The sequence below is a fragment of the Pleurodeles waltl genome, chromosome 8 (genome assembly GCF_031143425.1).
Source record: "Pleurodeles waltl isolate 20211129_DDA chromosome 8, aPleWal1.hap1.20221129, whole genome shotgun sequence".
NCBI lineage: Eukaryota > Metazoa > Chordata > Amphibia > Caudata > Salamandridae > Pleurodeles > Pleurodeles waltl.
In genome coordinates, this window is record NC_090447.1 from 1,188,271,473 (window position 1) to 1,188,292,001 (window position 20,529).

The window sequence follows — 20,529 nt, forward strand, 5'->3', positions numbered from 1 at the left end:
ACTCTTTGAAGTCATCCCCACTTCAAAGGCACAATTTAGTATAAAACAGGGCCTCTGCCCTACCTCATCAGATACTTGCTGGACAAGAAACCTGAACCAGAAACTACATCCTGCCAAGAAGAACTGTCTGGCTGCTCAAAGGACTCACCTGTCTGCTTTCTCCAAAGGACTGCTGCCTTGCTGTTGGCCTGCTGCCTTGCTGAACTCTTATCTGGCTGTAAAAGTGCTCTCTAAGGGCTTGGATAGAGCTTGCCTCCTGTTCCCTGAAGTCTCAGGACCAAAAAGACTTCTCTTTTTCACTTGGACGCTTCGTGCGGCAAAATTTTTGACGCACAGCTTGTTCTGCGGCGAGAAAAACGCTGCACACCGACGTGACGCCTTCGGGACGACCGGAACTTCGACGCACGGCCTCGCAGGGACAACGCCGCCCGACCTCCAGAGTAGAAATCGACGCAACGCCTGCCGTGAGAGCGAAACTTCGACGCACAGCCCTGCAGAACGACGCGCAGCCGGAAAACAAGCAGGAGAATCCACGCACAGACCCGGGACATCTGGTAATCCCGCGACCCATAGAAAGAGACTGTTCGCGCGCCGTAAAATGACGCACGACTTCCCCGCGTGAAAAATAACGACGCAAGTCCGCGTGTGCTGGGGAGAAATCGACGCACACACCATTTTTCCACGTATCTCTTCTTCTGCGGCCCTTTGCGGAGATTTTCCACTCCAAACCAGGTACTTTGTGCTTGAAAGAGACTTTGTTTGCTTTTTAAAGACTTAAGACACTTTGGGGGTGATTCCAACTCTGGCGGGCGGGAACCGCCGCCCGCCAGGCGGAAACCGCCATTTGGCCGCCATGCGGCCAAATTTCCGCGTCCCCATTCCAACATTCCCGCTGGGCCGGCGGGCGCTAACCAAGTTAGCGCCCGCTGGCCCAGTGGGAATGAGGCCGCAACACAAGAGCCGGCTCCGAATTGAGCCGGCTGTGTTGCAGCGGTGCGACGGGTGCAGTTGCACCCGTCGCGCTTTTCACTGTCTGCTAGGCAGACAGTGAAAAGCTGGCCGGGGCTCTGTTAGGGGGCCCCTGTACTGCCCATGCCACTGGCATGGGCAGTGCAGGGGCCCCCAGGGGCCCCAGGACACCCCTTATCGCCAGCCTCTTCCTGGCGGTGAAAACCACCAGAAACAGGCTGGCGGTACGGGGGTCAGAATCCCCAGGGCAGCGCTGCTTGCAGCGCTGCCCTGGCAGATTCTCCCAGCCGGGGCAAAAACGGCAGAATACCGCCGGCCCCGGCAGGGCAACTGCGGCTTTACCGCCGCGGTCAGAATGACATTTGAAGCACCGCCAGCCTGTTGGCGGTGCTTCCGTCATTCGTGACCCTGGCGGTCCAAGACCGCCAGGGTCAGAATGACCCCCTTTATATCACTTTTCAGTGATATCCTTACAAATTCCTATTGCATCTTTGATCATTTTGACCTGCAAATGCCCAGATAAATATTATATATTTTTCTAAACACTGTGTGGTGTATTTTTGTGGTGCTATATTATGTTATTGTGTGATTTATTGCACAAATGCTTTACACATTGCCTTCTAAGTTAAGCCTGACTGCTCGTGCCAAGCTACCAGAGGGTGGGCACAGGCTAATTTTGGATTGTGTGTGACTTACCCTGACTAGAGTGAGGGTTCTTGCTTGGACAGAGGGTAACCTGACTGGCAACCAAAAACCCAATTTCTAACACAGGCATATGTCGATTTGCTAATATTTCAGAGTAAGCTTTGTTTACGTACCTCAGAGTTGGTTGACTCTCTGCTCGCTGTTCTCCTCCATAGGCACCGTCCGCTGGGGCATGTGAGGAGATGGCGTCATCCTCCGGTGTACAGACCGCTGGTGGACCTGTCAACAATGGAGGAGCGACATGTGATCATCACCTACAGACTTGATCGTGCCACAATCCAGGAACTGTGTGCCCAGTTGGAGCCAGACCTGATGTCAGCTATCCGCCATCCCACAGGAATCCCCCCAAGTGCAGGTGCTGTCAATACTCCATTTCCTAGCAAGTGGGTCATTTCAAACTACAGTGGCCATTGCATCAGGGATGTCCCAGCCTATGTTTTCCAACGTGTTGTCCAGAGTGTTGTCTGTCTTGCTGAAACACATGCGAAGCTACATCGTTTTCCGTCAGGTGGAGGATTTGCCTACAGTGAAAGGTGATCTCTATGCCCTGGGACATATCCCCAACATCATAGGTGCCATTGATGGGACACATGTGGCCTTGGTCCCCCCGCAGGAGTGAACAGGTGTACAGAAACCAGAAGAGTTACCATTCGATTAATGTGCAGATGGTGTGTTTGGCAGACCAGTACATCTCCCATGTGAATGCCAAATATCCTGGCTCAAAGCATGATGCTTACATTTTGAGAAATAGCAGCATCCCTTATGTGATGGGGCAACTCCAGAGGAACCGTGTGTACCTATTAGGTGAGGACATGGACCCAATACAGTGTGAATAGTTGTCTGGGTCTGGGGATGTCCGTATGAGTTAGTGTGTGTCTAACAGTTGTCCCTCACCATTTGCAGGTGACTCTGGTTACCCCAACCTGTAATGGCTACTGACCCCAGTGAGGAATCCCAGGACAAGGTCAGAGGAACGCTGCAATGAGGCCCATGGGAGAACTAGGAGGGTTATAGAGCGGACCTTCGGCCTCCTGAAGGCCAGGTTCTGGTGCCTCCATATGGTGGTCCCCTCTTCTACTCACCAAAGAAGGTGTGCCAGATCATCGTGGCCTGCTGTATGCTTCACAACTTGGCTTTGCGACGATAGGTGTCTTTTCTGCAGGAGGATGGTCCAGATGGATGTGTTGTGGCAGCTGTGGAGCCTGTGGACAGTGAAGACGAGGAAGCAGAAGAAGAGGACATAGACAACAGGAAAACGGTGATCCTGCAATACTTCCAGTGAGACACAGGTAAGAAGACAACACAGCCTGCTACATCTGATTTAATTCTACTTCCTCTCATCTGTCTGTCATTTTCACCCAGTGTATGGTCACTGAGTTGTCACTTTCCCTTACGATTTCACAGATGTGGGTCCCACTGTGTGACATCTGGTTCGTTTCCACATGGACTAGAGCTGTGTGACATAGGTATGTTGACATTACATTTGATATAGCATTTTGCCACTGTTATTGCAAATACACATTTTCGAAAGCACAGACTGACTCAAGATTGTTTTTTGATTTAAGGGTGTTTATTTAAGTGCTCAATAGTTGAGGGGGTTGTAAGATGGTCAGGGGTGATGGTGGAGGAATGTCCATGGCAGAGTCCAGTCTATTAGTCTCACAGGTGCATTGTCCAAAGGGGCATAGGAAGTAGACCTGGGGCAGTTTAAGTATGGGCAGGGTGACAAAGTGGGACAGAAGGATGACAATCAGGGTGGTCTCATTTCTTGGTGGGGGCCATGGCATTGTTCTCTGTCTTTTTCCTAGATCTCAGGGACTGTTTGCGGGGTGGTTCTCCATCTGCAGGGGGTGGGGTGCTGGTGTGGTGGTCCTGTGGCGATGCCTCCTGTCCACTAATGGCAGCGGAGGTGATGGGCAGTTCTCCCTGCAGGCTAGTGTCAGGGGCCCCTTGTTGTGCCACAGTGTCCCTCCTGGTGTTGATGAGTTCTTTCAGCACCCCTACAATGGTGCCCAGGGTGGAATTGATGGATTTGAGTTCCTCCCTGAAGCCCAAACACTGTTCCTCCTGCAGCCGCTGGGTCTCCTGAAACTTGGCCAGTACCGTTGTCATCGTCTCCGGGGAATGGTGGTAGGCTCCCATGATGTTGGAGAGGGCCTCGTGGAGAGTGGGTTCCCTGGGCCTGTCCTCCCCGTGTCGCACAGCAGCCCTCCCAGTTCCCCTGTGTTCCTGGGCCTCTGTCTTCTGAACTGTGTGCCCACTACCACTGCCCCCAGGTCCCTGGTGTTGTTGCAGTGGTGGGTTAGCCTGGGTTCCCTGTAGTGGTGGACACACTGCTGATTGATGTGTCCTGGGGACAGAGGTATGGGCCCGCTGGGTGGGTGCTGCGCTGGTGTTTCCAGAGGGGGCAAGCTCTGTAGTGGCCTGTGCCAGTGTGAGGGGAACCGACTGTCCCGAGGTCCCAGATGGGCCGGGCTGGTCATCTAGATCCAGTTGGACAGAGCTGCTGTCATCACTGTGGGCCTCTTCTGTGGGTGGAGTGGACATATGTGGACCCTTCTGTCCGGTGACGTTGGGTAGGGGTCCTGCAAGGGTGTAAAGGCATGATTATTGCATCTGTGTATGCCATGGTGTGCAATGGGAGGGTGACCGTGTACCCCAGTGCTTGCATTCCTGTGTCGGACCTTGTGTGATAATGGTTTAGGGGGGTGTATGGGTATGTGTAGTGGCCATGCATTGGTGATGGGTGTTGATGCTTTGGTGTTACATACAGGGCTTGAGTTTGGGATGTGTGGTTTCTGATATTGGGACAAACATGAGGAGTTGGAGTGATGGGGGAGAGGGCGAGGGTGGGGGTATGTGATAGCATGCAGGTGGGTGGGGGTGTAATAGTTAAGATTTAACTTACCAGAGTCCATTCCTCCAGCTACTCCTGCGAGGCCCTCAGGATGCAGTATAGCCAAGACCTGCTCCTCCCATGTTGTTAGTTGTGGGGGAGGAGGTGGGGGTCCACCGCCAGTCCTCTGAACCGCGATGTGGTGTCTGGAGACCACGGAACGCACCTTTCCCCGTAGGTCGTTCCACCTCTTCCTGATGTCATCCCTAGTTCTTGGGTGCTGTCTTACTGCGTTGACCCTGTCCACGATTCTTCGCCGTAGCTCCATCTTCCTAGGTATGGTGGTGTGCTGCACCTGTGATCCGAATAGCTGTGTTTCTACCCGGATGATTTCCTCCACCATGACCCTGAGCTCCTCCTCAGAGAACCTGGGGTGTCTTTGCTGTGCCATGGGGTGGTGTGGGTGATGTGTGGGGTGGTGTGTGTTGTGATGTGTGGGGTGATATTTAGAGGTGTGTTGTGTGAGGTGCGTGGATGTTGTGTGAGTGATGGTGTGGAGTGCCTGTGGATGCTAGTTTGTAGATGGTGGTGTCTCTCTGTGGCCCTCAGTCGCAATTGATGATGTAAGGGTTTGTGGGTGACGTGGGTGTGTGTTTTATATTGTATTGGGTGTGTGGGAGTGGTGTGTGTATGTGTATCAGGTGTGTGTATTTCGAAATGCCCAATGTGGTTGTGTTTTGTAAATGTGTGTGTATTCGTGGGTCATGATAGTGTGGGCGTATTCCTGTTGGCGTGATGGTGGAGGTTTTGTTATCGCCAGTTTATCACTGACCTTTGGTGTGGCGGACTTGTGTGGGTGTCTGGATTTTGGCAGATTCCGAGCTGTGGGTCATAATGACCGTGGCGGAATTCCGCGGCAGTGTGTTGGCGGTCTTCTGCACGGCGGTAAGCGGCTTTTTGCCGCCAATGTTGTAATGACCCCCATCGTGTCCCAATGTCTTTAACTATCATCAAAATGCTCCTCTGTTTCCAATAACCATTTTTCTAGATTCTGCAGTTTCAAAACCTTTTATGCATCAACCCTTAGCTGATGAAGTACCTAAACCTCCTTGAATACATTATCTTTCTTATTTGAACTTCCATTCTAATAGTAATTTTCTCTGATAACATATACTTTATGATTTTTGGAATTCTACCACTGTTTAAAATTACACTGTTGTTGTTGAAAAAACATGTTTATTTAGGCCATAGCCTTTAAAACACTACTAAAACACTTTATCACATAACATTTCAATACACACAATTAAATATCATACCATGAAATACTATAAAAAATATCCTAACTATTCAAATACATCATATACAAAGCCCTACTATATAACCTATTTTTTCTCCTTCAACTTGGTGAATCAGTCACATTATTGTCTCTCAGCGCTGTACCAACGGAGATTAAAAATCGACCTATCACACATGTCACATCTGAAAATCTCATGCCTGTCAATAGGTAAATCGCTTTTTCCCCTATCTCTAATACCATATCTAAAAAACATAGGCTTTAGGTACTTCGCCCATTGGGGTAAAAACCACAGGCAGTCAAACAGGATATTCATTTTCACATTAAGACAACATTGGCAGATTTTCTGTTAATTTTGCAGAACCTCCCGATTCGCTGACATAAAAACTACAACCACAACGAAACCTTAATATAATGTGGCACATCTTAATATTTGGAATCATTTCCAAATGGGTAAGATTCCATCATTCTCCCCGGAATTTAGAAAATGTGAGACTAAACATTTATTGCTCAGGTACAACAGATCCTCATCCCTGGAGACCTGTTTTAATAATCTTTTAAACTCTGCAATACTTAATCCCACCTCATCAATACCCCTTGTTACCTATATATTTACTGCTCTGGCACAATCCTGAATTCTTCCTGTTACTCCCCGTGCCCAAGATAATTTACTTTGTAGTATCTTCTTTTTACATAACAGGGAGATTTTTGATATTCCCGCAAAATCAATTCTTGTCCAAAATTTTAATATCTCTACACAAGCAATCTGTGTCCACCCTAATAGACCTGTCTCTACTCTAATCGCCTGCACAATGGTAGAGATGGGAGGCAGAGAAACCTTTTTAGGCACCTTCCAGACCCCAGCTCTTATTACCCCTATACCCATCACCTCCACCCCATACATAAACTGTGGTCTTACCACAGCCTGATAGGCTTTCAGTACTGGTTGAAGAGATGATCCCCCATATCATTTGTCAAATATCCTTAGCCTTACTATTGATACCAGTGCCTTATCTTGTGAGGAGGCAAGAAACCATACCCCTAGGTATTTATATTTATTCACTCTCTCTATTTAGTTTTATTAATTACCCAACTCATACCCTTTTTCTGATTCCCTATTTTGAGCACTTTAGTTATTTCCATGTTTATTTTAATTTTTTTCTTAATGCAATAATCCCCGAATATTTTCAATTTCCGTTGTAGACCAACTGCTGTCCGATTAAAAATCACCAAATCGTCTGCATATAAGAGACATCTAATATTTCTGCCATTCATTTTGGGACTAAAAACATTTGGCAAGCTTAAAACTTCAAGGAGATCAGCGAGAAACAGGGAAAACAATGTTGGGGCCAATACACATCCTTGCCTGAGTCCATTTCTTAGACTGATTTTCCTCGAGAGTGAACCCGCACTATCCAGCTCCACTTGAGCCCAGTTGTCCCTATGGAGTTCCTGCAGAATTCAAAGTAGGTATTTTGGGATCTCATATCCCTTTAATACATCCCACAGAAAATGGAGTAAAAATCGACAACAATACAGTGTCCCCCCGCTCTATAGATTTCTTTGCAATGGCCCACAAACTAAAACAGTGATCAATGGTCGAATGACTCTCCTTGAAACCCCCTTGCTCCTGGGGTATGATGGAATTTATATCCCCACAGTCCTTAATCATCTTCAATGATATTTTGGAAAACATTTTAACACCTATGTCTAACAGATTAATTTCCCTATAATTTCCCAGGAGAGTATAGTAACATTTTTTGTGGATTGGTTTTATCACTGCCCCCTTCCAACTCTCCAGAAATCTTCCTGGAAGACTGTATAGAACATCCTTGTCCACCATGCAATATTAGTTGTTATTACCACTGCCGGCACATTATCTGGTCATGCATCCCTGGTGAGCTTTATCCGAACAATAGTTTCCTTAATTATTAGCTTGGAAAATCCCATCTTTGTTTCCTTATCAATACTAAAGGTAGAGGGGCTCTGTTCTGTTGGAACACCATGATCATATGTCTCCTCTAAAAATGATGCGACATACAGACAGGTTGCACATTAAAAGCAGCTAGGCACTCCCCATACTTTCCATCCACCAACTCAGAAAGCAATTTGGGATTGAAAGAGTAAACAAGTCAATCTGAGGAAAGAGTATCTCATGTCAAAATCTGACACAGATGCCTATTACTAAATGATCTAGTCAAATCAGATCAACTCCTCTCCTCACACCATAAGAACTCAGTTTTCAAAAATCAAAAAATATGTGAACCTTGTCTCAAGCACTTAAATTCCCCATTATCCAAAACTGGTTGCAGAAATCTCCAGTTTTTTTTCAAGATAAGGTCTGCACGATGTTAGCAAAGGCTGCCTCTCTAGGATACAAGCACCCCTTTCATGTGCAATGTTGTGAAACATAATATTGGACGTTATTTGAAACGATGGAGCTTCCTGATTTCTGACCAGAATTTAACACCTTAAGCCTTCCTCCTGCAAAGGCGATGTTGCTACGAAACATTCTTGGAAGATGGGGAGACCTTCTTAGATCTTCTAATGTTACTCATTGCCTATGCCTTTCTGCAACAAGTTTTGTGTATTGGCACTTTTTCATCTGTCAGTTACCTTCAATACGTCAATCTCAAAACACTTCTGTCTACACAGATTTAGAACCAGCTAATCCTCAGATTGTGGGCTGTAGTGGAATGGGCAGCGTAAGGCCTTGCTCGCTTGTAATACTATGGAACTGGCATTGAAAACATTTGGTTCCCACCACAGCCCTCAGTAAAAGATAATTTAAAAAAGAATGTGGCTGCAAGTCCAAAGAGTGGAGCTAACCTCTGTCCCTTAACTTCCCTTGTTGTTGTTGGAGAGACATGGTCATGTGTACCATCTCATCATGCAACCAAAAATGCATACCTTTGTGGGTCATGTACATGCATATACACACAGCACACAATGAGGGCACACTAAGAAGATTAACAGCCTTACACAAAACATATGTATAGTACAATTTGTGTTTACTGAGTCCTTTCAACAGACTTACATCAGTGCCACCTGCTCTGGGCTTCAGTGTTCTGTGTTGCCCTCTAAGTGTCTGAAGGACAAGAAATACTACATGTTCTTTCTTTCCAGTGCGCTCTTCTTCTTCACTTTGATTAAGAATTTCCATTATCACTTCACTGTCGAAAAAGTCTTTTGCAACTGACTCAATTATGCCTGCAAGAAATAGAATATTACAAGAAACACACCATCTTTGCGAAGTGTAAAGGTGCTATACATATAAGTAATTTAGCAGGACATATTTATTTATCAACCTAGATTTCAATGATGTCCTGCATTTCATTCTCAGAAAGTCCTTGCAGAATGCAATGCTGCCTTGTTCATAACTTTATACTATAAATTATATATTTATCTTGTCACATTTGCCACACTTCAAATACAGAGGTCAAACGTCAGGCTATATCTTCTGACAAATTGCTGTTTTTTTTATTATGTGGATTGGTGTTTACAAAATCCTTTCACTTCGCAGTCAGAGATGGAAAAGTAAAGTGAATTATGTGACAATCTTGCTGGGGTGCAGGTGTGTGAAAGGAAAGTCTGTCGGATGTAATTTTCTTGTAACACACGACAAAATGTAAATACTTGTAAATTAACTGTACACGTTCAGCAGCTAGGAAAGCAAAAATAAAGCACATTTTCTGAAGTGAGATGGAAGCTAAGATTTTACTAAGATCAAAACAAATCTAGAAGCACTACTTGATGGTACACAGATGATAAATCTTAACTGAATTACGGTTTCCACATATTATCATTTGTGATATGGTTTCATGAGGGAAAACGTATGTCTGTGCACAATTAGTGGCCATTTCAAAAGAAAATGTGTTGTCTGGAAATGAAAGTGTGCCACCACACAATGTTTTTTTTACATTAAAAACGTGCCCGCCTCCTGTCGATTTAAGCTAGGTGGGTCGTAAAAGTTTGTCGTTGTAAAAGTGGGTTGTGGTTCTGAAAAGTGTATTAACTAGTGATCCAAATGGAAATATTTTACATTGTCAGTAGTTATCCTAAAACTCTAGAGCCAGAGCTCTGATTAGATTTTATATCTTCCACTCTGTGCCCCGCCCTGAGACAATCTATAGAAAACTGAAGGCTATAGATAGTTTAAAGGTAGGACAAAAGTCACCACTGTGAGGTACCTGGGACCTAAAGTTGTGAGATATTTTTAGACCTGGTGACTGGGGGTCTCAGGGCAGTTAGAGGTCACATGGCTGTAATTGTAACAACTTGTGTTATGGAGTACAGTATTATTGGACTCCAAATGGAAAAGTCAGGTACCCCTCTTCAGGACTTGACATTCAATTATAAGGAGACAGAGAAGTGCAAATTTAACTTAAGGAGATGATGTAAGTTTCGACTTTCAAAATCTAGTAGGCCACTTAAGCACTCCTTGATAGAAGACTGATACCTTAGTCTGGAAAATATGCTCTTCAAAGCTCAATCGTTGATGTTGCTTCAGTTCAAAAGTGAAATATATCTAATTTATTGATAAACCTGTGATTTTAGGGGCCAGTTCAGTAATGTTATTGAGTGTCAAGGCATTTCCTGTAAAACCTGTTTCGCCCTTTAGGCTGCCCAAAGAGCCCTGCCAAAGGAATTAAGTGCCTACCATGTAGCAGGAAGAGCAGGCGCAGTTGACAATGTTCCGGCAGAGGACTGTGGTTACTTAACAGACCACCCCACATGAACCACTAACTAGGGGCAGGAGTGAAAGGAAGGAAAAACATACAGGATCCAGATTCAATAGGGACCTGGGTACCCATTACGTAAAGCCAGCTACAATTTTTAAGGGTGCACACACCGAGTTCAATGGACTCCACAAAGCCAACAATCAGATGTGCTCACGGACCTCACACCGAAGCACAGTCATACACCCAATTGTAGAGGAATCCACCATGCATGTTTCAGACGTGATGGAGGCATAGGGCTCCAGATAGGCAAGAATGAATTGACCTTTTATGCTGGAGAAAGGAATAGTCAACTCACCCATAGGAGCACAGGTGTAAATGGCCATCATCTTACTAGAATTAAACTCCTAACACTGCCAGTCTTTTATAGCCCAGGGACGAGGGTAGGAGCCACTGTCTCAAACAGGCATCCGTTATTGTGTCCCTTGAACCCCAGAGCCCAACATTGATGCAAGCAGGAGGACGATTGGGGGGCTTCCACGACTATTGGACTCACTAAAAGATAAATAGTAGGGTTGCACACAGAGAGACACAGGGCAAGGGAACACGTCTCTCCACAGGGGACATTCCATTCGACAGTATCACTGAAGGTACCCCTGCCTTCTTTGAGAATTTCCGCCCACGTTACCTTTGGTCTCACCTAAGCAAGAGTCACCAAGCTACTCTACAAAATGCAGTGTCCCATGTTCATTCCAAATGAGACACCGGAGATTTTTTGTGCCTTTCACTGGGCAACACAGATTTAGCTTTCTTCACACACAAACTCCAGTGTTAAAAATGTGCATATTTGCCAGGGATTGGGCCAAACCAATAACTCCTATTTTGGGCCCGCACATATTTGTATTGCATTGATCCAAGAAACTCAGTAGACTGTGGGGTTTTGCGGAAACGGCGTATGTAAAATGATGCCAATAACAAACATTCTATTTCATTTAGACATTTCAAGTGACGGTAGTTAACAGCGACCAGAGACAGCCTGTACCTGGGACGATGTGACACAGACCCCGTCTGTCGGAGTAGTAGTGCAGCAGCATGGCTCCATCGGATCTTTTTTCCACACGGAATGATGGGGCGTTCATTTCCTGTCAAACAACTTTAACTTGATCAGCAAGTTAACTAAGTCATTTTATAAGCTTTCAAAAAGCACAGAAACGCAACTTCAAATTGGATAACCTTACATTTGTAGGTGAGAGGCATTTACACACAATGATAATTATGCTTACAGTAATTAAGGAAGTTGCAGTTACGTTATTGCATTTAAGCCTCTATACAACATTTCACGCGCCTCCGTGGTGCGCTGACATGCGCTGTCGGATGGGTAGCTTGCTACTCCGCGGGAGAGATCAAACGCTAGAGTGCAGCATTTGTTGAGACCGCATGCTTGAGGCAGTTCAGTGTCGTGCATGAGTCACCAGAGAAGTGCTCTTATCCGGTCTTGGGGCGCAGCGACAAGCAGTGTAAGGGTGATGGAGACGTTAAAGGCAGGTGTTCGAATTAAAACTGTTAGGAGGAACACATAGAGGCAGATAAGCAGCACGCAACTCTGAGAGGAGAGAAGTAGGGCTCTGTGTACATGCAAATCCCCAAACAAGTTGGAAATTAGAGACTACTCAGTAATCAAGATGACAACATGCACAAAGCAGAGATGCTGTCAGAAGCGTAAAACTGTGCCACGGTGGAGTTGGCCACGCTGGTATCAGCCTTGCTCCTTTCTGAAGACAGGAATACAGTCTACCACGGTTCACATGCACTTCATAAACCAGGAAAGAAGCGGAAGCAGAATTAAGCCTGATAGGCTGAGCCGAAGTCATAAAGGGGGTCATTCTGACCTCGGCGGTAAAAGCCGCTTACCGCCGGTCAGAAGGCCGCCACAACACCGCCGCGGTAGCGGTAAACCGCCACGGTCATTCTGACCCTCAAGAGGCAAACCGCCAAAAACCTGACATCAACAAAAGTCCGCCACACCAACGGCCAGCGTTAAACTGGCGAAGACCAAACCTCCACCGTCACGCCAACAGAAAAACGCCCATGCCATTACGACCCACGAATCCACGCGGCGGTCTTTCAACCGCGGTATTCCATTGGCGGTACACACCGCTGCGCTCAAAATACACATACAGCTCCAAAACACAGCCACATTGGACAATTTGAAATACACACACCTGATACACATACACACAACACTCCCACACACCCAAGTAACTATAAAACACACACCCACAAACCCCTACGACCACAAATCAGAGAAGAAGCCCAGAGAGAGACAGCACAGAATAGAGAACACCATCACACAGAGGCACACTACACCATCACCCACACAACAACCACGCACAAAACACCACACACCACTACACTCACCACACTCATCACCGCAAACACCACCCCACACCTCATCCACACCACCCCATGGCACCCCAAAGACACCCCAGGTTCTAAGACGCAGAACTCAGGGTCATGGTGGAGGAAATAGTCCGGGTAGAGCCCCAGCTTTTCGGGACACAGGTGCAGCACACCACCATTGCCAGGAAGATGGAGCTATGGCAAAGAATAGTGGACAGGGTCAACGCTGTGGGACAGCATCCACGAAATCGGGACGACATCAGGAAGCGGTGGAACGACCTACGGGGGAAGGTGCGTTCCATGGTATCCAGGCACAACATCGCGGTGCAGCGGACTGGCGGCGGACCCCCACCTCAACCCCCAGAACTTACAACATGGGAGGAACAGGTCTTGAACATCCTGCATCCTGAGGGCCTCGCAGGAGTAGGTGGAGGAATGGACTCTGGTAAGTCGAATCTCCACTACTTCATCCTCCCCACCCCACCAGCATGCCAAATCATACCCCCACCCTCACCCCCACCCCCATCACACCTACTCCTTGCAAATGTCTCACCCTCACAACCCACCCATCCCAACACCAAGCCCTGCATGCGACCACAAAGCATGGACACCCATCACCTAAGCATGCCCACTGCACATACCCATCTCCCCCACAAACCGCCGTCACAACAGCCCCCACAAAGGAATGCCAGAACTGGGGTACACGGGCACCCACCCATTGCACGAAATGGCACACACAGAAGCAATAACCATACTCTTATACCCCTGCAGGACCCGAACGCCACCACACCGCCCAGGAGGGTCCAGAAATGTCCATCCCACCCCCAGAAGAGGCCCCCAGTGATGACAGCAGCTCTGTCTCCCTGGACCCAGATGACCAGCCCGGCCCATCGGGGACCTCGGGACAGTCGGTTCCCCTCAGACAGCCACAGGCCACAGCAGACCTACCCCCCTCTGGGAACACCAGCACAGCAACCACCCAGCGGGCCCATGCCTCTGTCTCCAGGACACGTCAATCAGCGGTGTGTCCACCACTACAGGGCACCCAGGTTAACCCACCACCCCAACAACAATAGGGACCTGGGGGCAGTGGTAGTGGGCACACGGTCCAGGGGACAGAGGCCCAGGGAAACAGGGGAACTGGGAGGGCTGCTGTGCGACGGGGGGGGACAGGCCCAGGGACCCCACTCTCCACGAGGCCCTCACCTCCATCATGGGAGCATACCACCACTCCCAGGAGACGATGGCGACGGTCCTGGCCAGGTTCCAGGAGATCCAGGTACTGCAGGAGGAACAGTTTATGGGGTTCAGGGAAGAACTGAGAAACATTAGTTCCGCAATGGGCACCATCGTTGTGGCTCTCAACCAGATTGTCACCACATTGCGGGACCATGTGGCACCACAAAGGGCCCCTGTCACTAGCATGGACCAGGAACAGCCTACCACCTCCGCCGGCGCTAGTGGACAGAAGGCCCCGACACAGCAACAACCTGCCACCAGAACCCCACCTCCTGCAGAAGAAGAACCACCCCGCAAGCGGGGCCTGAGATCTAGGAAGAAGACAGAGTAGGATGCCAAGACCCCGCCAGGAAAGGATACCCCCTGATGTCATCCCACTGTCCCACATTGTCACCCTGTCCAACCTTAAACTGCCCCTGCTCCACCTTCCACAGGCATATGGACAATGCACCTGTGAGACTGAGAATCTGGACTCTGCCATGGACATTCCTCCACCATCACCCATCACCGATTTTCAACCATATCCCAAAATTGAGCACTTTAATAAACACACTTATTGCACACAAATAATCTGGAGTCTGCCTTTTTTTGTTGAAAATATGTATTAGACATAAACGTGCAAAAATGACCAGTTACATTGTGATGACAACATACCACTGTCACACAGCTGTAGTCCATGGGCAAACAAAGCAGAGGTCACGCAGTGGGGCCCACATCTCTGAAATTGGAAGGAAAGTCACAACTCTGTTAGCATCCACTGGGTGAAAAGGACAGACAGTAGAGAGGCAGGAGACTGTAAGTAAATGTAAAGTGCCGGTGTTGATTCTTACCTGTGTGTTATTGAAAATACTGCTGTATCACTGTGTCCCTGTTGTCTGTGTCGTCCTCTTCGTCTTCCTCCTCTTCACTCTCCGCAGGCTCCACAGCTGCTTCAACACCACCATCTGGACCATCCTCCTGCAGAAAAGGCACCTGGCGTCGCAATGCCAGGTTGTGAAGCATACAGCAGGCCACGATGATCTGGCACACCTTCTTTGGTGAGTACATTAGGGATCCACCTGTCATATGCAGGCACCTAAACCTGGCCTTCAGGAGGCCGAAGGTTCTTTAGTTCGCCCATGGGCCTCATTGTAGCGTTCCTCTGCCCTTGTCCTGGGATTCCTCACTGGGGTCAGTAACCACGACAGGTTGGGGTAACCTGAGTCACCAATTAGCCACACACGGTGTCTCCGTAGTTGTTCCATCACATAAGGGATGCTGCTATTTCGCATGATGTACGCGTCATGCACTGACCCAGGGAACTTGGCATTTACATGGGAGATGTACTGGTCAGCCAAACAGACCACCTGGACATTCATGGAATGATAACTTTTTCTGTTCCTGTACACCTGTTCACTTTCACTGGGGGGTACCAAAACCACATGTGTCCCATCAATGGCACCAATGATGTTGGGAATATGTCCAAGGGCATATAAATCACCCTTCACTGTAGGCAAATCCCCCACCTCAGGGAAAACGATGTATCTCCGCATGTGTTTGAGCAGGGCAGACAACACTCTGGACAACACCTTGGAAAACATAGGCTGAGACATCCCTGATGAAATGGCCACTGTTGTTTGAAATGACCCACTTGCTAAGAAATGGAGTACTGACAGCACCTGCACTAGAGGGGGGATCCCTGTGGGTTGGCGGATGGGTGACATCAGGTCTGCCTCCAGCTGGGCACACAGTTCATGTATAGTGGCTCGGTCAAGCCTGTATGTCAGAATGACATGTCGTTCCTCCATTTTCGACAGGTCCACCAGCGGTCTGTACACGGGAACATTCCTCCATCTCCTTGCAAGTCCCAGCGGACGGTGCCTAGGAAGGACAACAGCGAGCACAGAGCCAATCAACCCACAGGTAAGTTCCCACAGCTTGCACAGTACACGATTCTCTATGCATTGAATGGCTTGTATGAGTGTCGATGCAAGGCCTAGGCATGTGTGACGCAGTAGAAATTAAGCCATGTGGGCCCTTGAAATGGCGGCTGCCTGACCTGTGAAGTGCGACAATGGGATGTGAGGTCAATGCGCTGGCGTGGCACACCGTGGCGGTAGGCGGTCGAAGACCGCAGTGCAAAGCCGCATTGGTTAACATTGAACCCTATGCGTTTCAGAAGCCAATGACGAAGTGCGCCGGCGGTCGCGGTACGCACCGCCGCGGTACGCACCGCCGCGGACGTAACCGCCATTTTCTATCTGCTTAATCACTCGAGACCTGATCATCCACAGGAGAGGACCTATACTGCAAGTGCTGCTGTGACCTCGGTCTGGAAGATACAATGGCTGCTGCGACTGGGGAAAGGGCCCCTGCCTTCACTTCTGAAGAATTGGAGAAACTCGTGGATGGGGTCCTCCCCCAGTATGCGCTACTCTACGGTCCTCCAGACCAACAGGTAAGTACACTGGGACCATGCTTTGGGGGCAATGCCTGTGTTGAGTCGGGTGGATGTAAGATGGTGGGGAAGGGAGCGATTGAGGCAGGCATCAAAGGACAGATAAGAGCATGTGCCACATGGCAAGGGTGGCGATGGGGGGCCACTCACATCGAGCATGCAGAAAATCATAATAATGTTATTTCTCCCCCTGTACATGTCACATAGGTCAGCGCCCATCAGAAACTCGACATTTGGCGTGCCATCGCCAAGGACGTCTGGACCCTGGGGGTCCACAACAGACGGGGCACCCACTGCCGCAAGAGGTGGGAGGACATCCGCCGCGGGAGCAGGAAGACCGCGGAAGCTCTGCTGGGGATGGCCTCCCAACGTAGGAGGGGTGCAACTCGTCAATTGACCCCCCTGATGTCTCGGATCCTGGCGGTGGCCTACCCAGATTTGGATGGGCGCGTGAGGACATCACAGCAGACACAAGGGGGTGAGTACCAGCACATTCTGCTATCTTAGCGCGCAGTGGAGGTGTCCGGGTGGGGGAGGAGGGCTGTGGGTATCCCTAGGCCAGGGCGATTTCTGTAGGCTAGGCCCCTCCGTAAGGCATGGCCCTGTGCCCCCGCCCCCCACCTCTGTAGGGTGCCAAGTACAGCTATCCATGGCCCTGTGTCACCTATGTGTGCAGTTGTCGTCCATAGGCTTGTAGGCCAAGTCCCAATGATTGAGTAGTGTACCCCAAGTGCGCGGAGTAGTGCAGGGGGCTTCTGTGTTTGTCCTCTCCGCCAACTGTGTTGCCAATGGATGCACTCAACATGTCTTCGTTCCCCCCCCCCCTTTTTTGCTGCTCTTCCTGTTCATGTGTGCATTAGCATCATCAGGCGGAGGAGAAGTGGCATCGGAGCACGAGGGAGCTGCATCTCACATGGCCCTGGAGGGCCATGCAACCGACTCTGAGTTCACCAGTGAGACGGAGGGCGAGGGGAGCTCCACAACGGTGACACTTGGAGACATCAGCGACACAGACACGTCCTCGGAAGGGAGCTCCCTTGTGGTGGCGGCAACATCCGTGCCCACCGCAACAACAGGTACAGCCACCACCTGCGCACCAGCTCCGCCCTCCAAGCAGCCCCTCAGCGTTCGCCCCGTGCCGGCTCACCCAGGAAGGCGGGCATCTCAGGCCCTGCACCTCAGGCCCTGCCCCAGTTACCCCTGCTGCCCTCAGTGAGGAGGTCATTGACCTCCTCAGGACGCTCATTGTTGGGCAGTCTAACCTTTTGAATGCCATCCAGGGGGTAGAAAGGGAGGTGCACCGGAGCAATGCATACCTGGAGGGCAATCATTCGGGTCAGGCTGCCCATCAGCGATCGTTCAACGCTCTGGCCTCAGCACTGACGGCAGCCATTGTCCCTGTCTCCTGCCTCCCTCCTCCAACTTCCTCCACCCAGTCCCACTCCCCTGTTCCTCTGCCTATCCCAGACACACCTACAGACCAGCCTGCACACACCTCAACACACAAGGGCAGCTCATCCAGACATAAGCACCACAAATCACACAAGCATTCACACAAGCAACAGCCACATGCAGACATACCAACAGCCACTGCCTCCTCTGTGTCCCCCTCCTCCTCGTCTCCCTCCTCCCTCCCTGTGACGTCTCCACTCACACTTGCATGCACAACATCATCAGCCACTACGTCCATCACCAGCACACCCACCAGAACACTCCGCACACGTGCAGTCACCACCCCCACTGCCATTTACACGTCCCCTGTGTCCTCTCCCAGTGTGTCTGTCACCCCCTCTTCCAAACCACACAAACGCAGGCAGCCACCCACCCAACAGCCATCCACCTCACAACAGCCTCCGTCACAAGCACCTGCACCCAAAGATACCACACTTGACTCTCCTACAACCACATCCTCTTCCTCCACTCCCATACCCACTGCACCTACCCTTCGCACTGCTCCTAAAAAGTTTTTCCTGTCCAAAATTAACCTCTTTCCATCACCTGACCCACCCCCTCCATCTCGTAAGAGTCCAATCTGCACCTCAGCCACCACAACCCCTGTACCTACAAGGACCATAGTACAGGGATATTGGAGTCCACCACCTTCAAGGGCAGCTACATCGGCCAGCAGTAAAGAGACAGCCAGCCCACCCCCTGGGAAAAAAACGAAGAAAGGCAAGGCCCGGCGCGAGAGGCCAGAGACGGCAGAGACGGCAGCCTCCAAAGGCACTACCCTGGCACCGTCAGGAAGTGTGGTGCCACCTGGCACATCTACAAAGGAGGCAAAGGCCACAGAGACTCACGGAAGGATGGCAAGGGCAGCACGGCCGACAAGTCCGGCAGCAGGCGAGCTGCCCCACCAGCCCCAATCCGGGTGTGAAGGAGGACACCCACAGGCCCGGGACTGCAGCACAGGAGGGCCCCGCAAGCGGGAAGTCGGATGGCGAGTGAACTCCAGATATTGGCCGGATATGGTGCCCTGGAGACACATGTCAAGAACCGCTGAACAGGGCCCTTCAAGACTGCGGAGTACGCACACTCCCACTAAAACATCTCCTGGCCTACAAATCCTCTCAAATCTCACAATTCACCTGCGGTATGCATAAGCTGTGCAAGTGCGAACCCTACGCCGTACTCCGCAGTATGAGAGCAGGGAAGTTGGCGAACTTCATGTGAGTGTGGCGTTTTGTGCTAAAAAAAATTCCTCATGGTTGTTGGTGATGTACGGACCCTGCGTGGTCTAAGACTCCGGAATATATTGATAAGTGTATGAGACACTTGGTTTATGTTGTAATTTGCGCGGTTTGATTGGTCAATCGGGCGTGGTTGACGAGTCGAGTTTGAGTCTAAGTGAGTGAATGCAAACTTCGATGGAGATTTGGGGAGTTCTCAAGTGCACTAGAACAAACCATTGACAAGTCGAGAGTAAAATTTGCGGGTCAAATTTTGCTTGCGAGTGCAGATCTGAGAAGGAGAGAGTAGCGGCCGAGGCTTCAAGTGAAATCTCTGTAAAGTTCTGAAGCAATTGTGTTACCCTTCCTGTAGTAAACCGTCAAATTTGAGTTTTGAGTGAGGGAGACAAGCTGCAAGACTGCACCGCAGGGTGTGTGAGTGTGACGTCATTGGAGCCGCCTTGGGATGGGTTGATCAGTGAGAAGGGTCGCGCACGGATTGGCAGCCGTCCGTGAGAGGCAATTGGGTGAGAAGGTAGGCGAAGGGTGTTCTGGGAATTAAAGTCACTTCCTGATTCAGTTATAAACAAAATAAAAGACGCAAAAATTAAGTTCTTCAAGGCTCTAAGGAGCACTTTGAGGGGAGATGTGTACATTACCGTGAGTGTGGAGGAGCCTACACTGCCAGAGGATACTCCGGCTTACGCCGTAATGGAGAAGGGAGTCGCGCCATGTCTTTGGCTAAAGCAATGGTGCAAATTAACAGAGAAAGATGGGTGTTTGGCGTTCCCAGAGAATGGGTCGTTCAATATAGGGATCTTAGAGAATTTGCAGAAGGCGTTAAATGAGCAAAAGCCGCCTCCGAGGCCAGCACAGTTTGAGGCCTTGGCAATTTGGGAGCTGATGGCCATACGACAACGTCAACAAAAATTTGAGAGGAGACTGAGGAAAGCAGAAAAGACACTAGCGGAGGCTAGATGGGATAGTGAACACAGAATGTGGAGAAGGGAGATAATAGACAGAGTCAGAATGTTTCCGGCAATAACTCAGGAAGCCGAAACGCAGGGAAGAAAGGCCACTTGTAAAACGGATAAGGGTTCTAGCAAGGAAAAGGAGACTAAAAGGTCTTGGGCAGATGCAGATGACTCAGGTGATGATGAGTTCCTCAATCAGTTGTTACATGATCGTCCACCGCCATATGCCATGGATGACAATAGACCAAGTATTAGTGCAGGTCCTCTAAATTCAACACAGAGCCAGGGAACAGCGAATACAACACAGGTAAATACAGTTGCGACCCC

At 49.4% G+C, this 20,529-nt stretch overlaps 1 protein-coding gene across 1 annotated transcript in view; it reads right to left on the minus strand.

The window, feature by feature from the left end:
• LOC138249586 (guanylate cyclase soluble subunit beta-2-like) overlaps positions 1–20,529 on the minus strand; it is a 278,483-nt gene that overhangs the window by 193,420 nt on the left and 64,534 nt on the right. The window contains exons 5-6 of the mRNA XM_069203529.1: positions 11,526–11,625; positions 8,842–9,014 (exon numbers count right to left, since the gene is read on the minus strand). Of these exons, the coding sequence (XP_069059630.1) occupies positions 8,842–9,014; positions 11,526–11,625 (273 nt within the window). The remainder of the gene's footprint in view (positions 1–8,841; positions 9,015–11,525; positions 11,626–20,529) is intronic.